This window comes from Colletotrichum fructicola (assembly GCF_000319635.2).
Source record: "Colletotrichum fructicola Nara gc5 chromosome Unknown KSG_Nara_v1_contig01, whole genome shotgun sequence".
Lineage (NCBI taxonomy): Eukaryota > Fungi > Ascomycota > Sordariomycetes > Glomerellales > Glomerellaceae > Colletotrichum > Colletotrichum fructicola.
In genome coordinates, this window is record NW_027094051.1 from 1023212 (window position 1) to 1038301 (window position 15090).

At 51.6% G+C, this 15090-nt stretch overlaps 5 protein-coding genes across 5 annotated transcripts; 3 read left to right on the forward strand and 2 right to left on the reverse strand.

Annotated features, from left to right (window-relative positions):
• Positions 1–4008: 4008 nt before the first annotated feature.
• On the forward strand, positions 4009–5927 carry MFS1-1 (MFS siderochrome iron transporter 1; the record flags this gene model as incomplete). The annotated part of the gene is made up of 3 exons (XM_032036888.1): positions 4009–4232; positions 4306–4919; positions 4981–5927. The coding sequence occupies 3 exons, from the start codon at positions 4009–4011 to the stop codon at positions 5925–5927; spliced, it is 1785 nt and encodes a 594-aa protein (XP_031884325.1).
• Positions 5928–7015: 1088 nt separating this feature from the next.
• ALD2-2 (Aldehyde reductase 2) lies at positions 7016–8260 on the forward strand (the record flags this gene model as incomplete). The annotated part of the gene is made up of 4 exons (XM_032036889.1): positions 7016–7268; positions 7318–7707; positions 7772–7894; positions 7950–8260. The coding sequence occupies 4 exons, from the start codon at positions 7016–7018 to the stop codon at positions 8258–8260; spliced, it is 1077 nt and encodes a 358-aa protein (XP_031884326.1).
• Positions 8261–9066: 806 nt separating this feature from the next.
• Positions 9067–9717, reverse strand: CGGC5_v000314 (uncharacterized protein; the record flags this gene model as incomplete). Its single annotated transcript, XM_032036891.1, has 1 exon — positions 9067–9717. One exon carries the CDS (start codon positions 9715–9717, stop codon positions 9067–9069), a length of 651 nt encoding a protein of 216 aa, XP_031884255.1.
• A 1096-nt stretch (positions 9718–10813) lies between these two features.
• On the forward strand, positions 10814–11722 carry swnR-0 (Oxidoreductase swnR; the record flags this gene model as incomplete). Its single annotated transcript, XM_032036892.1, has 1 exon — positions 10814–11722. One exon carries the CDS (start codon positions 10814–10816, stop codon positions 11720–11722), a length of 909 nt encoding a protein of 302 aa, XP_031884254.1.
• A 306-nt stretch (positions 11723–12028) lies between these two features.
• tdiE-5 (putative methyltransferase tdiE) lies at positions 12029–12658 on the reverse strand (the record flags this gene model as incomplete). The annotated part of the gene is made up of 1 exon (XM_032036893.1): positions 12029–12658. One exon carries the CDS (start codon positions 12656–12658, stop codon positions 12029–12031), a length of 630 nt encoding a protein of 209 aa, XP_031884256.1.
• Between the last annotated feature and the right edge of the window lie 2432 nt (positions 12659–15090).

Consider the following 15090-nt stretch of genomic DNA (forward strand, 5'->3'; position numbering starts at 1 on the left):
CCTTTTTCGGGGGCAAGTGCTCACGCATGTGGCTTGGCCAAGGAGGTCTCGTGCCTTGGTCATGTACTTCGAGGTGCTATTACAAGTGTTTTTGCGCTCCTCCAGGAAGTGTCAGCGCCTTGGCAATTTACGTGTCATATTGACCTGTCCACAAGGGTCCTCCAACAGTCAGTCTGCACTGTAGTTTGACATATCGCGGGATGAATCTACATCAAGATTCTCATCTGATGAACGAAGCTTAGCCAAACGTTCTTCACGTAGTACAAGGCGTTTGGATGCAGAGAGTTCTCTGGTCCCGATATCGGATGTGGCCTGTCACGGCCAAGATTCCCCTTTCCTCCAACATCGTTCAGCCATGAAGCAGAATGAATGCAGAGTTTGATGAGAGGTCAATGCGAAGGGTCTCTCAGGGGACAGTTTCCATATTCTTGGGATTGCACTCGATGATTCGGCCGCAGAGGATGAATGTGACCGTGACTTCTGTTCAATCCTAAATACAGTCTCAAGTGGATTGATGTGAACCATCTTGTACGACATAGAAGTCCTCTTGAGATCAGCGTCATTACAGAGATTCAGTTTCTATTCTTTCGTTGAAGTCGATCTTCACGAGGCGTTTGTCATAGTTTTATGATTTTGGTTGCAAAAGTGCACAGTTCAGCTCGGTCAACTGCTCGATGACCGACGTAACTAAATAAAACCGATCGGCGCTCAAATTCGTGCTGAAGTCAAAAAAAGAAACCAAGAAAATTTATCACGATGCCGCAATATAGCAGCATTAAATGGGCTTGCGCGTCACTGCATCTCGGAAGCGGGAAGTCCTTGCTTCGTGGTCCAAGTGATGATACCGTATCATCGAACAACTTGCTTGAGCCTCGGTCCTGCCCAATTAATCGCTACGACTTCAAGACTGGCAGGTTTCGCTCAGCACTGGAGCATGCGGCTTCATCAAACTTCTCCTTTAGGCAGTTGGTCCCCGATTTGCCCGCCAGACGCGCTTCAGAGGCTTAAATGCAAAATGCACCTACGGACCGACAGCTGAAAACTCCAGTTGTCTTCAAGTGACATCTGAGGCGTGATCGTGGCAAACATAACATGGAGAATGCCGACAAAGACTACATGCCTGCCTCAGTTGTGGCAAGGCCCGGTTCTTCATGCAACGCACATGGGAAGTGTCCGGCCTGACAAGTCGAGTGCTTGTGTCTCAGAGCATCGGAACGCTTTCTTAGTCTCGCTGCCCAAGTTGCTGGGCCTCACATCGGTCTCAGAAGAAGAAGACCCAGTGTCAGCAATTAGATCGGGCGGATAGACAAGTCACGAGAAAAGGAATATCGTGCCAGCCTGCTGGTACGGATCCCGCATTCTCGTAGGCCCCAAAAGCAAGACACTACATCGCGCCGCAAATTTCGCCTCTTTCCAAGAAGAGCAAAAATTCGCTGCAAGTGTCAATATCGCGATGCACAACTCAGTCGTTGCTGCTGAAGAGGCGACTGTGCTCCGTTGCCAATCGAGATGCCGCGATTGTCCTGCGTCAAAAGCGCCGTTGCCGAGTACCCGTCTGTTGAGCGCCGAAACCGATCGGCGTGCCGTTGGTAAAATCGCGCGTTCGTAGAGGGGAGCTTTAGCCGGAGCAATGGCCGGAGTTTTCCGTTGGTCTCAGTCTGGCTACCTGGAGGCAGGTCAGCAGAGGCTCTGCGAAGAGGGCAAAATTCTGTGGTCTGTCGCGATTTCAGAGTTGAACAGGGTCAATACGGCATGAGATATCTTGGTGTCGTCGTCGAACATGCGCTTTCGTGCGTAAGAAATCCTTCAGCTGTTTAGTCTAGCTCGCTGAGTGGGATTTCGTGGGCTTTTGGCGGTCTTTGTTGGTCTTGACTCAGTGGTCTCGTGAGGACTTGCCCTCGGAATATGTCTCAGTAAAACCGATATTTCGACGGCCCTTCTCGTTACCTCCGATCCAGTCACAGTGAAGCTCGAGATGACCGTCGCGTTGAGCGGTTGTGGCGAAGAGATTTTCTCTCCAAGGGTGTCGAAAGTGTCTCGACGCGCAGCTCTTTTCGTCCGGCCTATTGATTTACGGAGACTGTCCCCGTCGGGGTTGTTTTCCACTTCAAGTAACCAACGAGTTGGTTGGTTTCGCTGACCAGGGCAGAGTTGGTCCAGAACCCACCTCGCTCACCTAGAAGGCACAGCCTGAGCTGACAGACCTGTCGTCGGCCAGTGAGCGTCTTGATATTTCTCTTGGTTGGTGTCGTCCCCCCCTGCTTTATGTGTTTGCATTGACGGCCGACGGACTCAATGTCGCTTGCTGTCCGTCGTCCGTGAAATAATAGGAGTCCATCGTGGGGGCCTCCGACTTGCACTTCGTCAACGACGACGTTGACACATAAAAAAAGAATCGTTAGATTGAAGGAAGGCTTCAAAATAACTCACGCGGAGGTAGCCACACCAGAGCACAACCAACGAGCCACGTCAGCCGTCGTCTCTGCCCACCATCAGCCTTCTATGACTCGGGAAGCGGGTGGCACAGCAGCTTGTTGGAGAAGGTAACCTCGATCGGAGGGTGCCTCTGGACCAGCACCAGCACCCCAGCGCGGGCTTTCGAGCTCGCCAGCAACGGCCATCGGATGGCTCAAGCGGCCTGATAAAGCCTCGGGAACCCCAACGTTCGTCTCGATCCAAATGGTAGCCAAGCACCCGGATCAAGACACCAGCAGATCAGCGCATGGTCCATCATGGCCTGGTTTCGCCTCTAGCTCAGTCCAGATGGCAATCCTTTACCCAGACCAGAGGCAGGCCGGGAGGCAAAAATGCGAGACCTCCCACCACTTCTTAGCTTCTTTGCGTTCCCACTTGCCGCCATGTGCGTCCCGGTCTGCATGGGTAACGTTGACTTTTGCTTGCGGGTATCGGCCATGATTGGTTGCCAGAAAGGTGACAGGCTAATTTCTGCAAGGATCCTTGTCGGTGTCACCAGCACTGGCCGGTGGGCTTGCAGAACACGATTGTTCATGGATAATAAACCCGCTCGAGTGGGGGGTTTTTGCTTAGCTTACGGGTATGTGGGAGACATTTCCCTGCCAGCTACCCATGGCACCGGCGATACTCCCTGCAGCCAAGTGTTGAGGGAAAAAAAAAAACCCTTCTGCCCGCTAGCTTCTCTGGGGTTCATCGACGGACAGACACGACAAGACTGGACTGATGCTGATGATGTTCTCGTTGGCAGTCTTGGCTCACAAACATGTGAACCTCACCTGGGTATCTGTCGACCAGCTTCAGCCGTGTCTCTCTAGTTGCGTCTCGGGGGTTGCAATGCAGCGACCTGCAGAAGTCAAACCCAGCAATGAACAGACTTTGATGAGATATGACCAGGGGCCGGCAGACACCATCCTCGCTCCAACCCCACCGCGTCGACCTGTCGACGGCCCGACCAGAGGGCAACATGGAGACCTGGTGCCCCCTCAGAGCTCCTTCATCCCTTCACGCCACTTTCTTCTGAAGTTTTTTGTCCAGGGATAAGCCGATGCATTGGCTGATCTTTTCACATTTCGGGTATGAACGGTTGGTTTATTAGCTAGGCATTCCATGCGCGAGGAGGGTCCAGCCAAGTACGCGGCCCTCCGACCTGAGCTGTCGCCGGCCTGGAAGATCCCACTACGCTAGCACGAACCCAAACATACCTCCGATGGTCTTCGAACTTTGATTCGTCTCTTGGCATCTAATCTGATCATCTGATAAAGTAAAGATTGGGCGACATCGGCTTGGGTTGGATTTTCACCTGCCTCTTGGCAGGGCCCATTTCTAATATAGAAGAGCGGATAGAACCCTCGCTTTTCGAGATCTGGATTTTCCCTCCCTTCTTCTTGGTTCTTCAAGCAAGGTCAACAGGCACGCTCAGCCTTCAACTTCCCATTCCTTCTTGCCCAGAACCCCTTAATACCCAACTCAACGCCAACCCGTTGAGTCCTGTGGTTCATAGTCGCACCGCGACCGACAATCCCCTCAAGAACCATGTCGACCACCATCGAGGCAGGCGCCCAGCGCCAGGACACCGGCTCCGACATCGAGAAGTCCGCCAACTTCAACAATGGCGTCCAGGAGGTCAACGCCAACCCCAACAACAACAAGGAGGGCGACTCCGACGCTGAGAGCGAAAACTTCCAGGGTGGTGTCCAGCGCGTCCGTGCCATCACCTCCGTCTGGACCAAGAAGACCCTGATCAGCATGTTTGTCCTGTGAGTCCTCGCCCGCATCCTGCCACCCCAGCCAGCTTGGCGACGGTAACAGCCGACTAACCTTATCTCAAAGGATCTACATCGTCTCCTTCGCCGATTTGCTCCTGCAGTCCATTCAGAGCAACCTCAACGCCTTCGTCACCTCGTCATTCCACAAGCACGGTCTTCTCTCCATCGTCGGTGTTTTCGCCACTATCCTGTCGGGATGTTGCCAGGTCACCATCGCCAAGATCATGGACATCTGGGGTCGCACGGAGGCCTTCCTGATCATGATTCTCTGCTCTTGCATCGGTGTCATGATGAAGGCCGTCTGCCAGAACATGGAGACCTACGTCGCCGCCCACACCATCTACTACGTCGGTCACTTTGGTATGCTGTTCGTCCTCGACGTCATGGTCGCCGATATGACCTCCCTCAAGAACCGTATGATCATGTTCGGCATCAACGGCACTCCCAACGTCATCGTCGTCTTCGCCGGTCCCAAGATCGCCGACCTGTTCTACACCAACCTTAACTTCCGCTGGGCCTTCGGTGCTTTCGCCATCATCATGCTCGGTGTCTGCGCCCCTGCCGCCGCCGTCATGTTCCTCATGCAGCGCAAGGCCGAGAAGGCTGGTATGCTCCAGAAGATCAAGTCCGACCGCACCTACCTCCAGGGCTTCCTTTACTACCTCGTCCAGTTCGATGGTAAGTTTCTCCCCAACAGACCCCTAGAATGCCCCAGAGATCTCTAACAGGCTATTCGCAGTTGTCGGTATCATTCTGCTTACCGCTGCCTTCTCCCTCTTCATGTTGCCCTTCAACATCGTCTCGTACGCCGCCCACGGCTGGAAGTCTGCCCACATCATTGCCATGCTGGTTCTCGGAATCCTCTGCGTCCCCGCCTTCTACGTCTGGGAGAAGTACTTGACCCCCAAGAGCTTCATCGCCTGGGAGTACCTGAGGAACAGGAACATCATTGGCGCTGGTCTCCTCTACGGCCTTATGTTCCTTTCCATCTTCTGCTGGGATACCTACTACCAGTCTTACCTCTTGGTTGTCCACAGACAGAGCATCACCAACGCCGGTTACATTCTTAACTGCTTCTCCCTGGCCTCCTCCTTCTTCGGCCCTCTATTCGGATACATCATTCGCCTGACCGGAGACTTCAAGTACACTGCCCTCGCTGGTGTTCCCTTCATGCTTCTGGGTACCGCTCTCCTGATCCCCTACCGAACTCCCAGCACCAGCGTCGGAACCCTCGTCGTTCTCCAGCTCCTCAACGGTATCGGAACCGGTATCTTCGCCGCCTGCGCCCAGATCTCCGTCATGTCCGCTGTCACCCACCAGGAGATTGCCTCCGCCATGGCCATCTTCTCTCTCTTCGGCTCCGTCGGTTCCACCACCGGCTTCACCGTCGCCGGTGCTATGTGGAACAACATCATGCCCACCGAGATCTACAACAGACTCCCCGAGGACGCCAAGAACCAGACCGCCACCATCTTCGGCGACGTGACTGTCCAGCTCTCCTACGCCGACGGCGACCCCATCCGCGACGCCATCGTCGGCGCCTATGGCAGCATCCAGCACAAGATGGTCATCGCCGGTGCCTGCTTCGTCCCCCTCTGTGTTGCTAGCATCCTCATCTGGAAGCGCATCAACCTCAAGCAGCTCGAGAAGGAGAAGGGCCCCCAGACCAAGGGCAACGTCTGGTAGATGTTTTCTATCGTGTTACTTACTAACCTCGGACTTGCCCGGAATTGTCTGGACATTGTTCGGGTCGCTTTTTATACCCGCCAGTGAGGCAGCCAGAGCCGCGGTGTCCATACCGTCTCTGCCTGTGGATTTGATAACCTCGAGATGTTTTGCCGTTTCGGTCGGACTCGATATGTGTACTTAATCGGATGGGCCGATCCCTAGGAGGGAGGACCTGACAAGTAATATTCTTCACATACAATCCTTAAAAAGATTTGATCATAACCAATTATCGGTCTCAATCGTGACACCTGATCCGCGCTTGCTGTGCTCGTAGATGCGACGGATGCTATTGCTGACTATTCCTCGCGCCTGATTGGACATGTGCGGGAGGATGCAGCTTTGCCTGGATCGCTTGGGGATTGCTTTCCCTTTCAGTGTTAGCTCTCTGCTTACGGTACGGATTCTAGAAGGATTCGACGGCCAGCTGCAGTCTGCGGACTTAACAATCACTGAAACGGGAAATTCTGGGGCAAAGTCCGCTCCGATCCTGTGTTAGGCAAACAGTTGTGGCATGTCGGAGGCCGAGCTGAATAATCACGGCGGCCCAACCCGGCCCCCAGTGTTGATGCCGCACCGAATCTTATGGTCTATTGGACCGCGCTTGACGAATCTGGTGGAATTGCTATCGTTATTCCATCAGTTCAAAGGACAAGGGGCTCCGTATGACAGACTTCGACCGAGACATGCAAGGAAGGATCCCGATATGTCAACTGGTGCGAAAGAGCGTTCGTGCGGCGCTGTCCTGCATCTTGCGATTAATTGCCCGAACGGGCCACGAAGTCCGAGCTGCTCAATTGTATGCCGTTTCGGTATGATGATGTGTAAGCGGCGTCCGAACTATCTCAAACTTCCGCTGGATTGGAGATCTCTTAGAGTTCAGACGGACTATCGTCATACAAATGTTTCAATGATAAAAGGCTTCCTAGTGAACTTTCATTCGACTACAGTTCACTTGAAATTCCACCAACAGCATTCCTTTAGCTCACTCTAACTGCATATCCTCATCTAGAAACCTGCGACTGACGTCGACTTCAACGTACTTGATAATGGCACCCATCGATAACCCGGCACTTGCGAGGGGCTCCACCGTCCTCGTCACTGGCGTCAACGGCCTCATTGGGTCACATGTAGCGGACCAATTCGTTCGACAAGGATTCAAGGTCCGAGGAACAGTTCGTGACGCCGAAAAGAACGCATGGATTAGTGCCTATTTCGACAAGATCTACGGCAAAGGCAATTTCGAGCTCCTGTCCGTCCCCGACATGTCCGTCGAGAATGCCTATGATGAGGCGGTAAAGGGTAAGATCGATACTGGCAAGACTTGGGAGGAAATGCTCATTTCAACTAGGCGTTTCGGCATTTGTACATGTTGCTTCAGTTGTCACATTTGACCCCGATCCAAGCAAAGTTATCCCTCTGGCTGTCAAAGGCACAGAGGTCGCCATCAAAGCAGCCTACAAAGAGCCTAGTGTGAAGCGATTCGTGCTGACGTCGTCTTCATCTGCGGCTGTTCCAAGCGGGTCACTCCAGGAAAACCTGCCAGAAGATAAGATCGGCTCAGTCATCACGGAGGAGTCTTGGAACAGTGAGGCAGTGGAACTTGCATGGAAGCCTGCCCCGTGGGGTCCGGACCATGGCGCGATCGTTTACTCGGCCAGCAAGGTCGAGCAGGAACGCTTCGTATGGAAGTATTACAAGGAGAACCAGTCAACGCGACCTGATATTGTTGTCAATACTGGTAAGTTGCTTGCGCGTTTGAGACTGTTTGTGGGCTGTTTGTGGGCTGTTGCTGATGTAGGCAGTACTTCCTAACATGAATTTGGGTAAGAGTTTGGACCCAGCCAACCAAGGCCATCCATCGACGTCCGGCATTGCCGCCGCTTTGATGAACGGCAATCGCTCACCTCCTACTCTTTCAATGCCTCGTGAGTCTTGAGAACAGGAAACCCTCCGTGGTGCAACGGCTGACTTGAACTTCAGAATACTTTATCGATGTGCAAGACGACGGCCTCCTGCACGTCGCAGGGGCTGTACTTCCGGATGTGAAGGGGGAGCGCATCTTTGGGTTTGCGGAGCCGTTCAACTATGACCAAATTTTGGGCATTCTTCGCAAACAGAACCCAGGAAGAAAGTTTCACGAGAACTATGCTGCGGGAGAGTATCCATTTGTGGTCAAGCCCATTGGTCGTGCTGAGGAATTATTACGTAGGCTCAAAGGATCTGGATGGACGTCGCTTGAGGACAGCTTGAGGCTCAACACTGAGGACATTGCAGCAGCCGACGCTGTATGAGACAGATGGCCAGATCCGGACACAATCTTATCAATTGCAAGTTATGATAGTGTCAGCGAAGCCAGGATGTAATCTGAGTCCCGGATGGTGGCTTCTTTCTTGTGGGAAAAGAAATACAATGTTGAATATCTCTTCAAATCGTGAGAAACCTGTGGGCCTGTCTCGGCCTTTGCTGACAGACGTGCCGAAGATTCAAAGTCGCATCCTAGCCGTACATTCATCAGACCGGCAATGGCAATGTCTGACATGCAACGCACTAGTAGATCTGCTCAGCGACATCGTTCAATGAGATTGGGCCGTTGCGGAATGGGGCTGTCTTACATGACGACTCTTGGCTCGATCTTGCTGTCCACTAGGAACGCAATCTGGAACACTACCGGCTAATAGTTGCCAGGGAATAGTCTCCTTGTGACTCCAGGGCAACCAAGGAATAAACAAAACAGGCTGATGGTGCCACTGCAAAGCCCTTTGAATCTCGTAATGTAGTTAAACTTGAATATTCCTCTAACAACATTCATATGCGCACCTTTCTGGCTGATATTCAAAATGGGGCAATTCTGGTCGTCACCTCCCTCAGCATATGAGGGTTGCGGTGCACTCGCCGACCTATCCAGTCTACAACTCATCTACCAAGGGAGCGGCACAGGGCCGGTCGATTGCCAACGTCGATGTAACGCAATCCCTCGAGACTTTTCTATCATTATCGACACCTCCTGCTACTGCTCCAAGCCAGGCACAACCATCGTCTTTGACGGATCCGTGGCCTTGGAGAATACCCAATGTAACCAATACACCTGCCAGGAGTCCTATCCGCCCTTCGGCAATCCCAAGTGTGGTGGTGTGATTACAGCGTCATCCTCGGCTTCATCAAGCGCAGGTTGTCCCGTCGCAATGTACACTACCCTGTACTCTGTGTATGGAATCCGGGCAGCCTCTACGCGGACTGCGACGTTTTGCTCCGCATCTCTGAGCTCGTCAACTGCTCCTACCTTGACGATGAGCACGTCTAGCACTTCGAGCAGTCCGTCTTCGTCGTCCTCAGGAACTACTTCCACAACAAGTATTTCCACTTCCAGCACAGCCACTTCAGGTACGGAGGTATCGTCGACAACTTCAAACTCAGAATCAACCAGTTCGAGTGCTTCATTCTCCATGCCATCAATTGCTAGCAGTACTTCCTCAACACCCGCTTCTCTTGGTGCCACCTCAGCATCAAGCCTGCCTGCTTCAATCCTTCCTGCGTCAGATACCAGTACCACGGCCGCACCAATAATTACCGGTAAAATCACCTTTGTATCAACTACAATTAGCTCGGAAATGTTCCCTCCAAGCTCCTTCTCTTCGACGTCAGTATCAACTAGTGGTGCTGCCACGGCGACCTCGTCGTTTCTTCCAACTGTTTCTGGCTCTTCAGTTACGATCGGTAGCGCGACCAGCTTTTCTTCTTCTTTCACCATCAGCTTGCCATCAGGCAGTCAACCAATGGGTGTGCTTACCAGTCTGATACCTGGAAATTCTTCACCAACAATAGCGATCAGCACCCCGCGTTCCTTTCCAAACTCGACTGTCTCCGCCGAATCATTTACAAGCCTGTCGACCAATACCAACAGCTTGGACTTAGCAACCACTCAACGACTTGAATTAACAAGTAATTCGGGGTCCACTCCAGGTAGTACGCAATTGGGCACAACGCTTGAGGCGACCTCATTTCTGTCTACCGCTTCCGTCGCTTCAGCTTCTTCCTCGCCCACTTCCTCTCTTACCGCAACCTCTTCTATTGTCTCGACTTTAACGTTCTCTGCAATTCTATCGTCGGCAATGGCATTGTCGTCAATCTCGGGACTTTCGACTCTTCTGGAAACCAAGACTTCTACCACCACGGAAGCATCGGCGACAAGCACAGCCAGTTCTGATCAGGGAGCCGTTTCAGTTCCATCTTTATCATCAGCACAGCTTTTCAAAATAACTGTCATCCCACTGAACCCATCTACAACCGTGCGAAGTTGATCATGCAAGCCGCCTTCAAGGGCTACGAAGATCTTCAATTAGCCGCTACACATAGCTTAGCAAAGTGACAAGAGCTCTGCGACGTAGCCTGGTCTCTTCCAGTATTTTGAGGACTACGAGTTCGCATTCGACAACGTTTGACTTCTTTGATGGTCCCAGAATGGACCGTGTGAAGGCCGCTTGAAATCGACAGTCTAGGGCCGAATGATGGAGTGGGGCCGTCGTGGCGGGGAGCCCGAGAAATAAGGCGCCCCGATCTCATCGACCGCCGGACACCGAGGCAACACCGACGTACGGACAACAAGGCGGGGTACCTTGATTGAATTGTAACTATCAACCTCCGCTTTGAAAAATCAAAGCTTTTTGTCCATCGGACGGGGTGCTCCAAGAGCCCGACATCTTGTACTTAAAGCCAGTATCTTCCTAAACAACACGCTCTTCCCATCGCACCAGGCCTTACCAACTTCTGGTTCAACCCCCCCGTCCGAGCTTTGTATCATTTGGAGAAATCCATTCCATCTATTCGTTTGCACCTGATCCTTGAATATGAAGGTTGCTGTTGCTGGCGCAGGCGACATTGCCAAATACCTCGTTGAGGCGCTTCGCAACCAGGACTACGATGTAGTCATCCTGACTCGCAGTCCAAAGCCCTTCTTCAAGAAGCTTGAACAACGCACTACGGACTATTCTCTTGAGAGTATTCGACCGCATCTTGCCGATTGCGATGCTCTTATCTCGTCCATCACGGGATACGCCACCGACTTCGTGCGCATCCACCTAGACATGCTTGAGGCTTGCCGCACCTCTCCTCAGTGCAAAAGATACCTCCCCTCAGTGTGGGCTGGCAATTACGAAGAGGTTCCCGATCAGCCCCTCTATGTTGGCGATGACCTTAGCGTCATTCTCGACAAGCTCAGGGACCAAGATGCGGTCAAGTGGACATTCTTCTGCCAAGGATGGATGTCTGACTATCTCCTCCCTGCATCGCAGCGACACTTTGCCGATTACGGCGATCGATGGGTTCAGAACTATGAGAAAAAGGAATTCACCCTATATGGCAATGGATCTCAGAAGGTCGATTTCACTTCGGCTAAAGATGCAACTCGGGCTGTAGCTGTTCTCCTGACTCATGATCCGTCCACCTGGGAGAACTTCACGTGTGTTTCTGGTCAGCAAATGACCTGGCTTGAGCTTTCAGAGCTGGTGAAGATCAGGTTTCCCGAGTACAAAGTCGTGAAGAAGTCGCTCGCCCAGAGCATCAAGCAGTTGGTGGCGAAGGAAAGTGACGCAACCTTGGCGGTGGCCGTCTATGAATTTTTGGGTCACAGCGAAGCACTTGCGTTCTCTCCTACGAAGATTGCTGAGCATAGGGAGAATTATTTCAGAGGATTGAAGTTCAGAACAGTGGAGGAACTCTTAGATGAAGCTGCTTCTCATCCTACAAGCATCGCCTAAGGTAGCTTAGCATTGGGGCCTGAGATTATTTCATAATTCTACTTTCGACCAGCTTCCGCTTGCTAGCACGTTCTACCTTAGTAGTGAAAATCTGAGAACATGTGTCTCTTCAAGTCCAACATGAGGCAATGAGGGCTTTCGCACATAACAATCGTACTAAAAAGTCTAATCATCTCGATCCTACATCAGCATCACAGTCACAGCACTAATAGGTTTGCGCGGAGTCTTTTGTATTTACAAAATCAGACATTTTCTTCGGAAGAAATGTCTAGAAACATTGAAATTTGAACCGCCCTTCGGCTTTTGCTAATCTTTCTTGAGCAATGGCTTGCGACCGTACACAGACATTCCATCATAGTATCCGTGCAGGTTCGTGTTCTTCACATCATTCCTGACCTGAGCACAGAAAACCAAAGTTTCAGCACGGGTCCAGTCTAACACTCGTGTAAACAGCGCAAGGGAAAGACCCTCAAGGCCGGATAGCAACGAGGCCTGGACCATCGAGCCAACTTCCTTCCACTTCGGATCTTTCGGCCAGTCGGACAGCGGGGCCTTGCATTTAGTCTCCGTGACCTCCTCGAAACCTGCCTCTCTAAGGAGCTGAGGAAACTGGCGGCCTATAGTAACGGACCGGCCGATCTTTTCGCAGGCTTCGAGCATGAGGCGCGCCCATCGCGAGATTGGTGTATCCTCCTTGACAGTGTCATCGTCGCAAAGAAGAGGGTAGATAATGTCGTGGATCTCAAAGTAACCGCCCGGCTCGAGATTATTATAAGCCTGTTCGATAACAGCCGGCCAGTCTGCGAACGATCCCATCATACTGCGAGCAAAGATGAAATCGAACGGCTCACTCCATGTCCACTCCTTCTCGGTGGTCTGTTGTCTGCGCGTCAGCCCCCAATACGCCCACTTGAGCCAAGGTGGGAATCCCGCCATGGGATAAGACACCAAAGACACTTGCATCAGTCAGCGTTCTTTCCTCGTGAAACAGGCAACAATCTTACTGCTGTGCCTCTCGTATGGATCAAAACCAGTTGACGTTGAATCCTCCTCTATTAGCGAATTGTCTAGTTGAACGATCGTCCAGCTCCTTCTTCGAGGGAGCAGGATCTAAGTACGCAGCGATTGGACCTCCCATGTCTCGGCACGATGACACTTGACTTCGCAAGAAACCTTTACGCAATTGTAACTTCGTGTATGAAGGATTTATGAGATTGTATTGGCGTTGGGCACCTTGACGCCAACGTTGCCAAGCGAAGGACTGCATGGACATGATTAGGAAATCTGGGCAACTTAGGCAGAAAAGGCAGTGATCATTCACGTCATGGCTGTAAGCATCCAATTGATTCTGGAGAAACTTAAATTGGTAGGTATAATCTTCAAAGTATAAAAGGTGACGAGGTGGCCCATCTTGTTGAGTTTGGAAGCATCATCAACCTCAACTAAATACTACCACTGCCCACACGAAATCACAACAATCTTCAAGCCTCAGCGAGTCTAACCTCATCGAAGCCAATCCTATCCCATACAACTCCATAGTCAAAATACAGATCCAATCTCTTGTAAGATCCCCGTAACTCAAGTTCTGACTCTTGACTAAGTAGAAGTTAAGGCCATCTTCGCCGCCATTGCCGGCTCCGTTGCTGCAGCGCCTACTCCAGAAAACATCCAGCCTGCCTCACCCTGTTACACCGAATTCCCCGAAGGCATCTTGCCTCTCGATTTCAGCACCGTCGTTGAGGCTCGAGACAACTCTCTCCAGAAGCGTTGGTGCCCGGGTGAAAGCTTCCCGAATTGCATCCAGATACAAGGACAAGTCTGCATCTGGGGTTGTGGCTTTCGCAAAAACTTCCAGTGCCTCGTCGGATGCCCTGCAGAGACTCACGCCAACTGCGTAGAGTGGTGCTAAATGGTCCTAAACTAGGAAACACGTAGGCGGAACGGAAGAGATGGACGAATTGTTGGGCCCAGATTTAGCAAAGATTCAACATCACGAGAAAACTACAGTCAGGTAGAGCAATGCTGCACACTTGACTAACAAACAGTACGGACCTTCCATGTGACTTTCCGGAAACCTTGTGACGGAACGAAGAGTTCATCGCGGCTTTCTCGGGTGAGAGGGAAACGGTAGTTAGACTGATGACATGAAATAAACGAGTCGTCTGATAGCTTCAGAAATTTGATACCCAAGGGTCTATTGAGTATTGCACTCCGTTGCGACGACGAAGTCTATTTCTTCTTGGGTCTTTTTCTTTGCTCTGAATTTTCTTCGAGTTGCGACAACCTTGTTCTTCTTACTTCCAACTCAAAAGCAATTCTTGTCATAGGGTACACATTTGTCGTGCAGCACTCGCTGGGATATACTTATTTGAGCTGGATTTCAATCATAAACAAGGAGCGTAACCGGCGCGCACGTCACTAGCCGGTATCTACCATCGACGCCCTCAGCTACGTCAGTCGGTGATGAATAATTTTACATACACCTGTAAAATGAGAGATTCGGCGACAAATATTTGTGTTCAGAGCGTGTAAGTAGTGAGCATGTCACCAAGCCTGGCCCCGTGAGGTCCGAGCACTATTGCAACGCCGCACTCTTGGTCAGCCATGTGAAATGCAGAACAGTATCGCCCAAAATAAACAAACGATTTGCCACCTTGTATACTTCGACTAAATTCTTTCATCCAATTGACACAAGCAGAACTCGCCTTATGTGTTGATGAGCGTTGTGACAATTCAGATGGGACACAGCGCAATCAACTTCGGTGAGACATCTTCACCGAAAACATGAATAAGGAAGCTCAAAGGTCGGACAGAATCGCCGAATCGGCAGCGAGAGTGCCATCCATGATTCGCAATTGCCCCACGTTGTCCCCTCACCGCGCACGGCAATTCGTCCCAAACGATCCTCATTTCCCGTGCTGCAAAGCTGCCCTGGAAAATTCAGGGATCACCTCGACTACACTCTATCGGCGTAGCATTTAAACCAGTAAACAAAGCAACATCAAACCAGGGCACCGGTGGCACCAATTGGTGCGATTTCTGGCGGAGCAAGCCTTGGCTTCCCTCTTAGGCCCAGACTGGAACCTTATCCCCGCCGGACATCTCACCGATCACAGCTGTTTTCAGAGACGAGCGATTGAATTGAATGACGTCCTCCAAGGGTTCTTGGCCAGGGTGGTGCTCAGTCACTCAGTGCAGAATTCACGCTTGGCGATGAATAACGGCGCAACTGTTGCTCCCCTGCCATTCTCCGATCCTCCCAACCTCCGCTAAACGCCGGGCTGGTCATCAATTATGATTCCGAACTGTGGACATTTGTAATCAGGCAAAAGACGTTGACCCCGGAGGAAGCTTAAATCTCAAAAGGA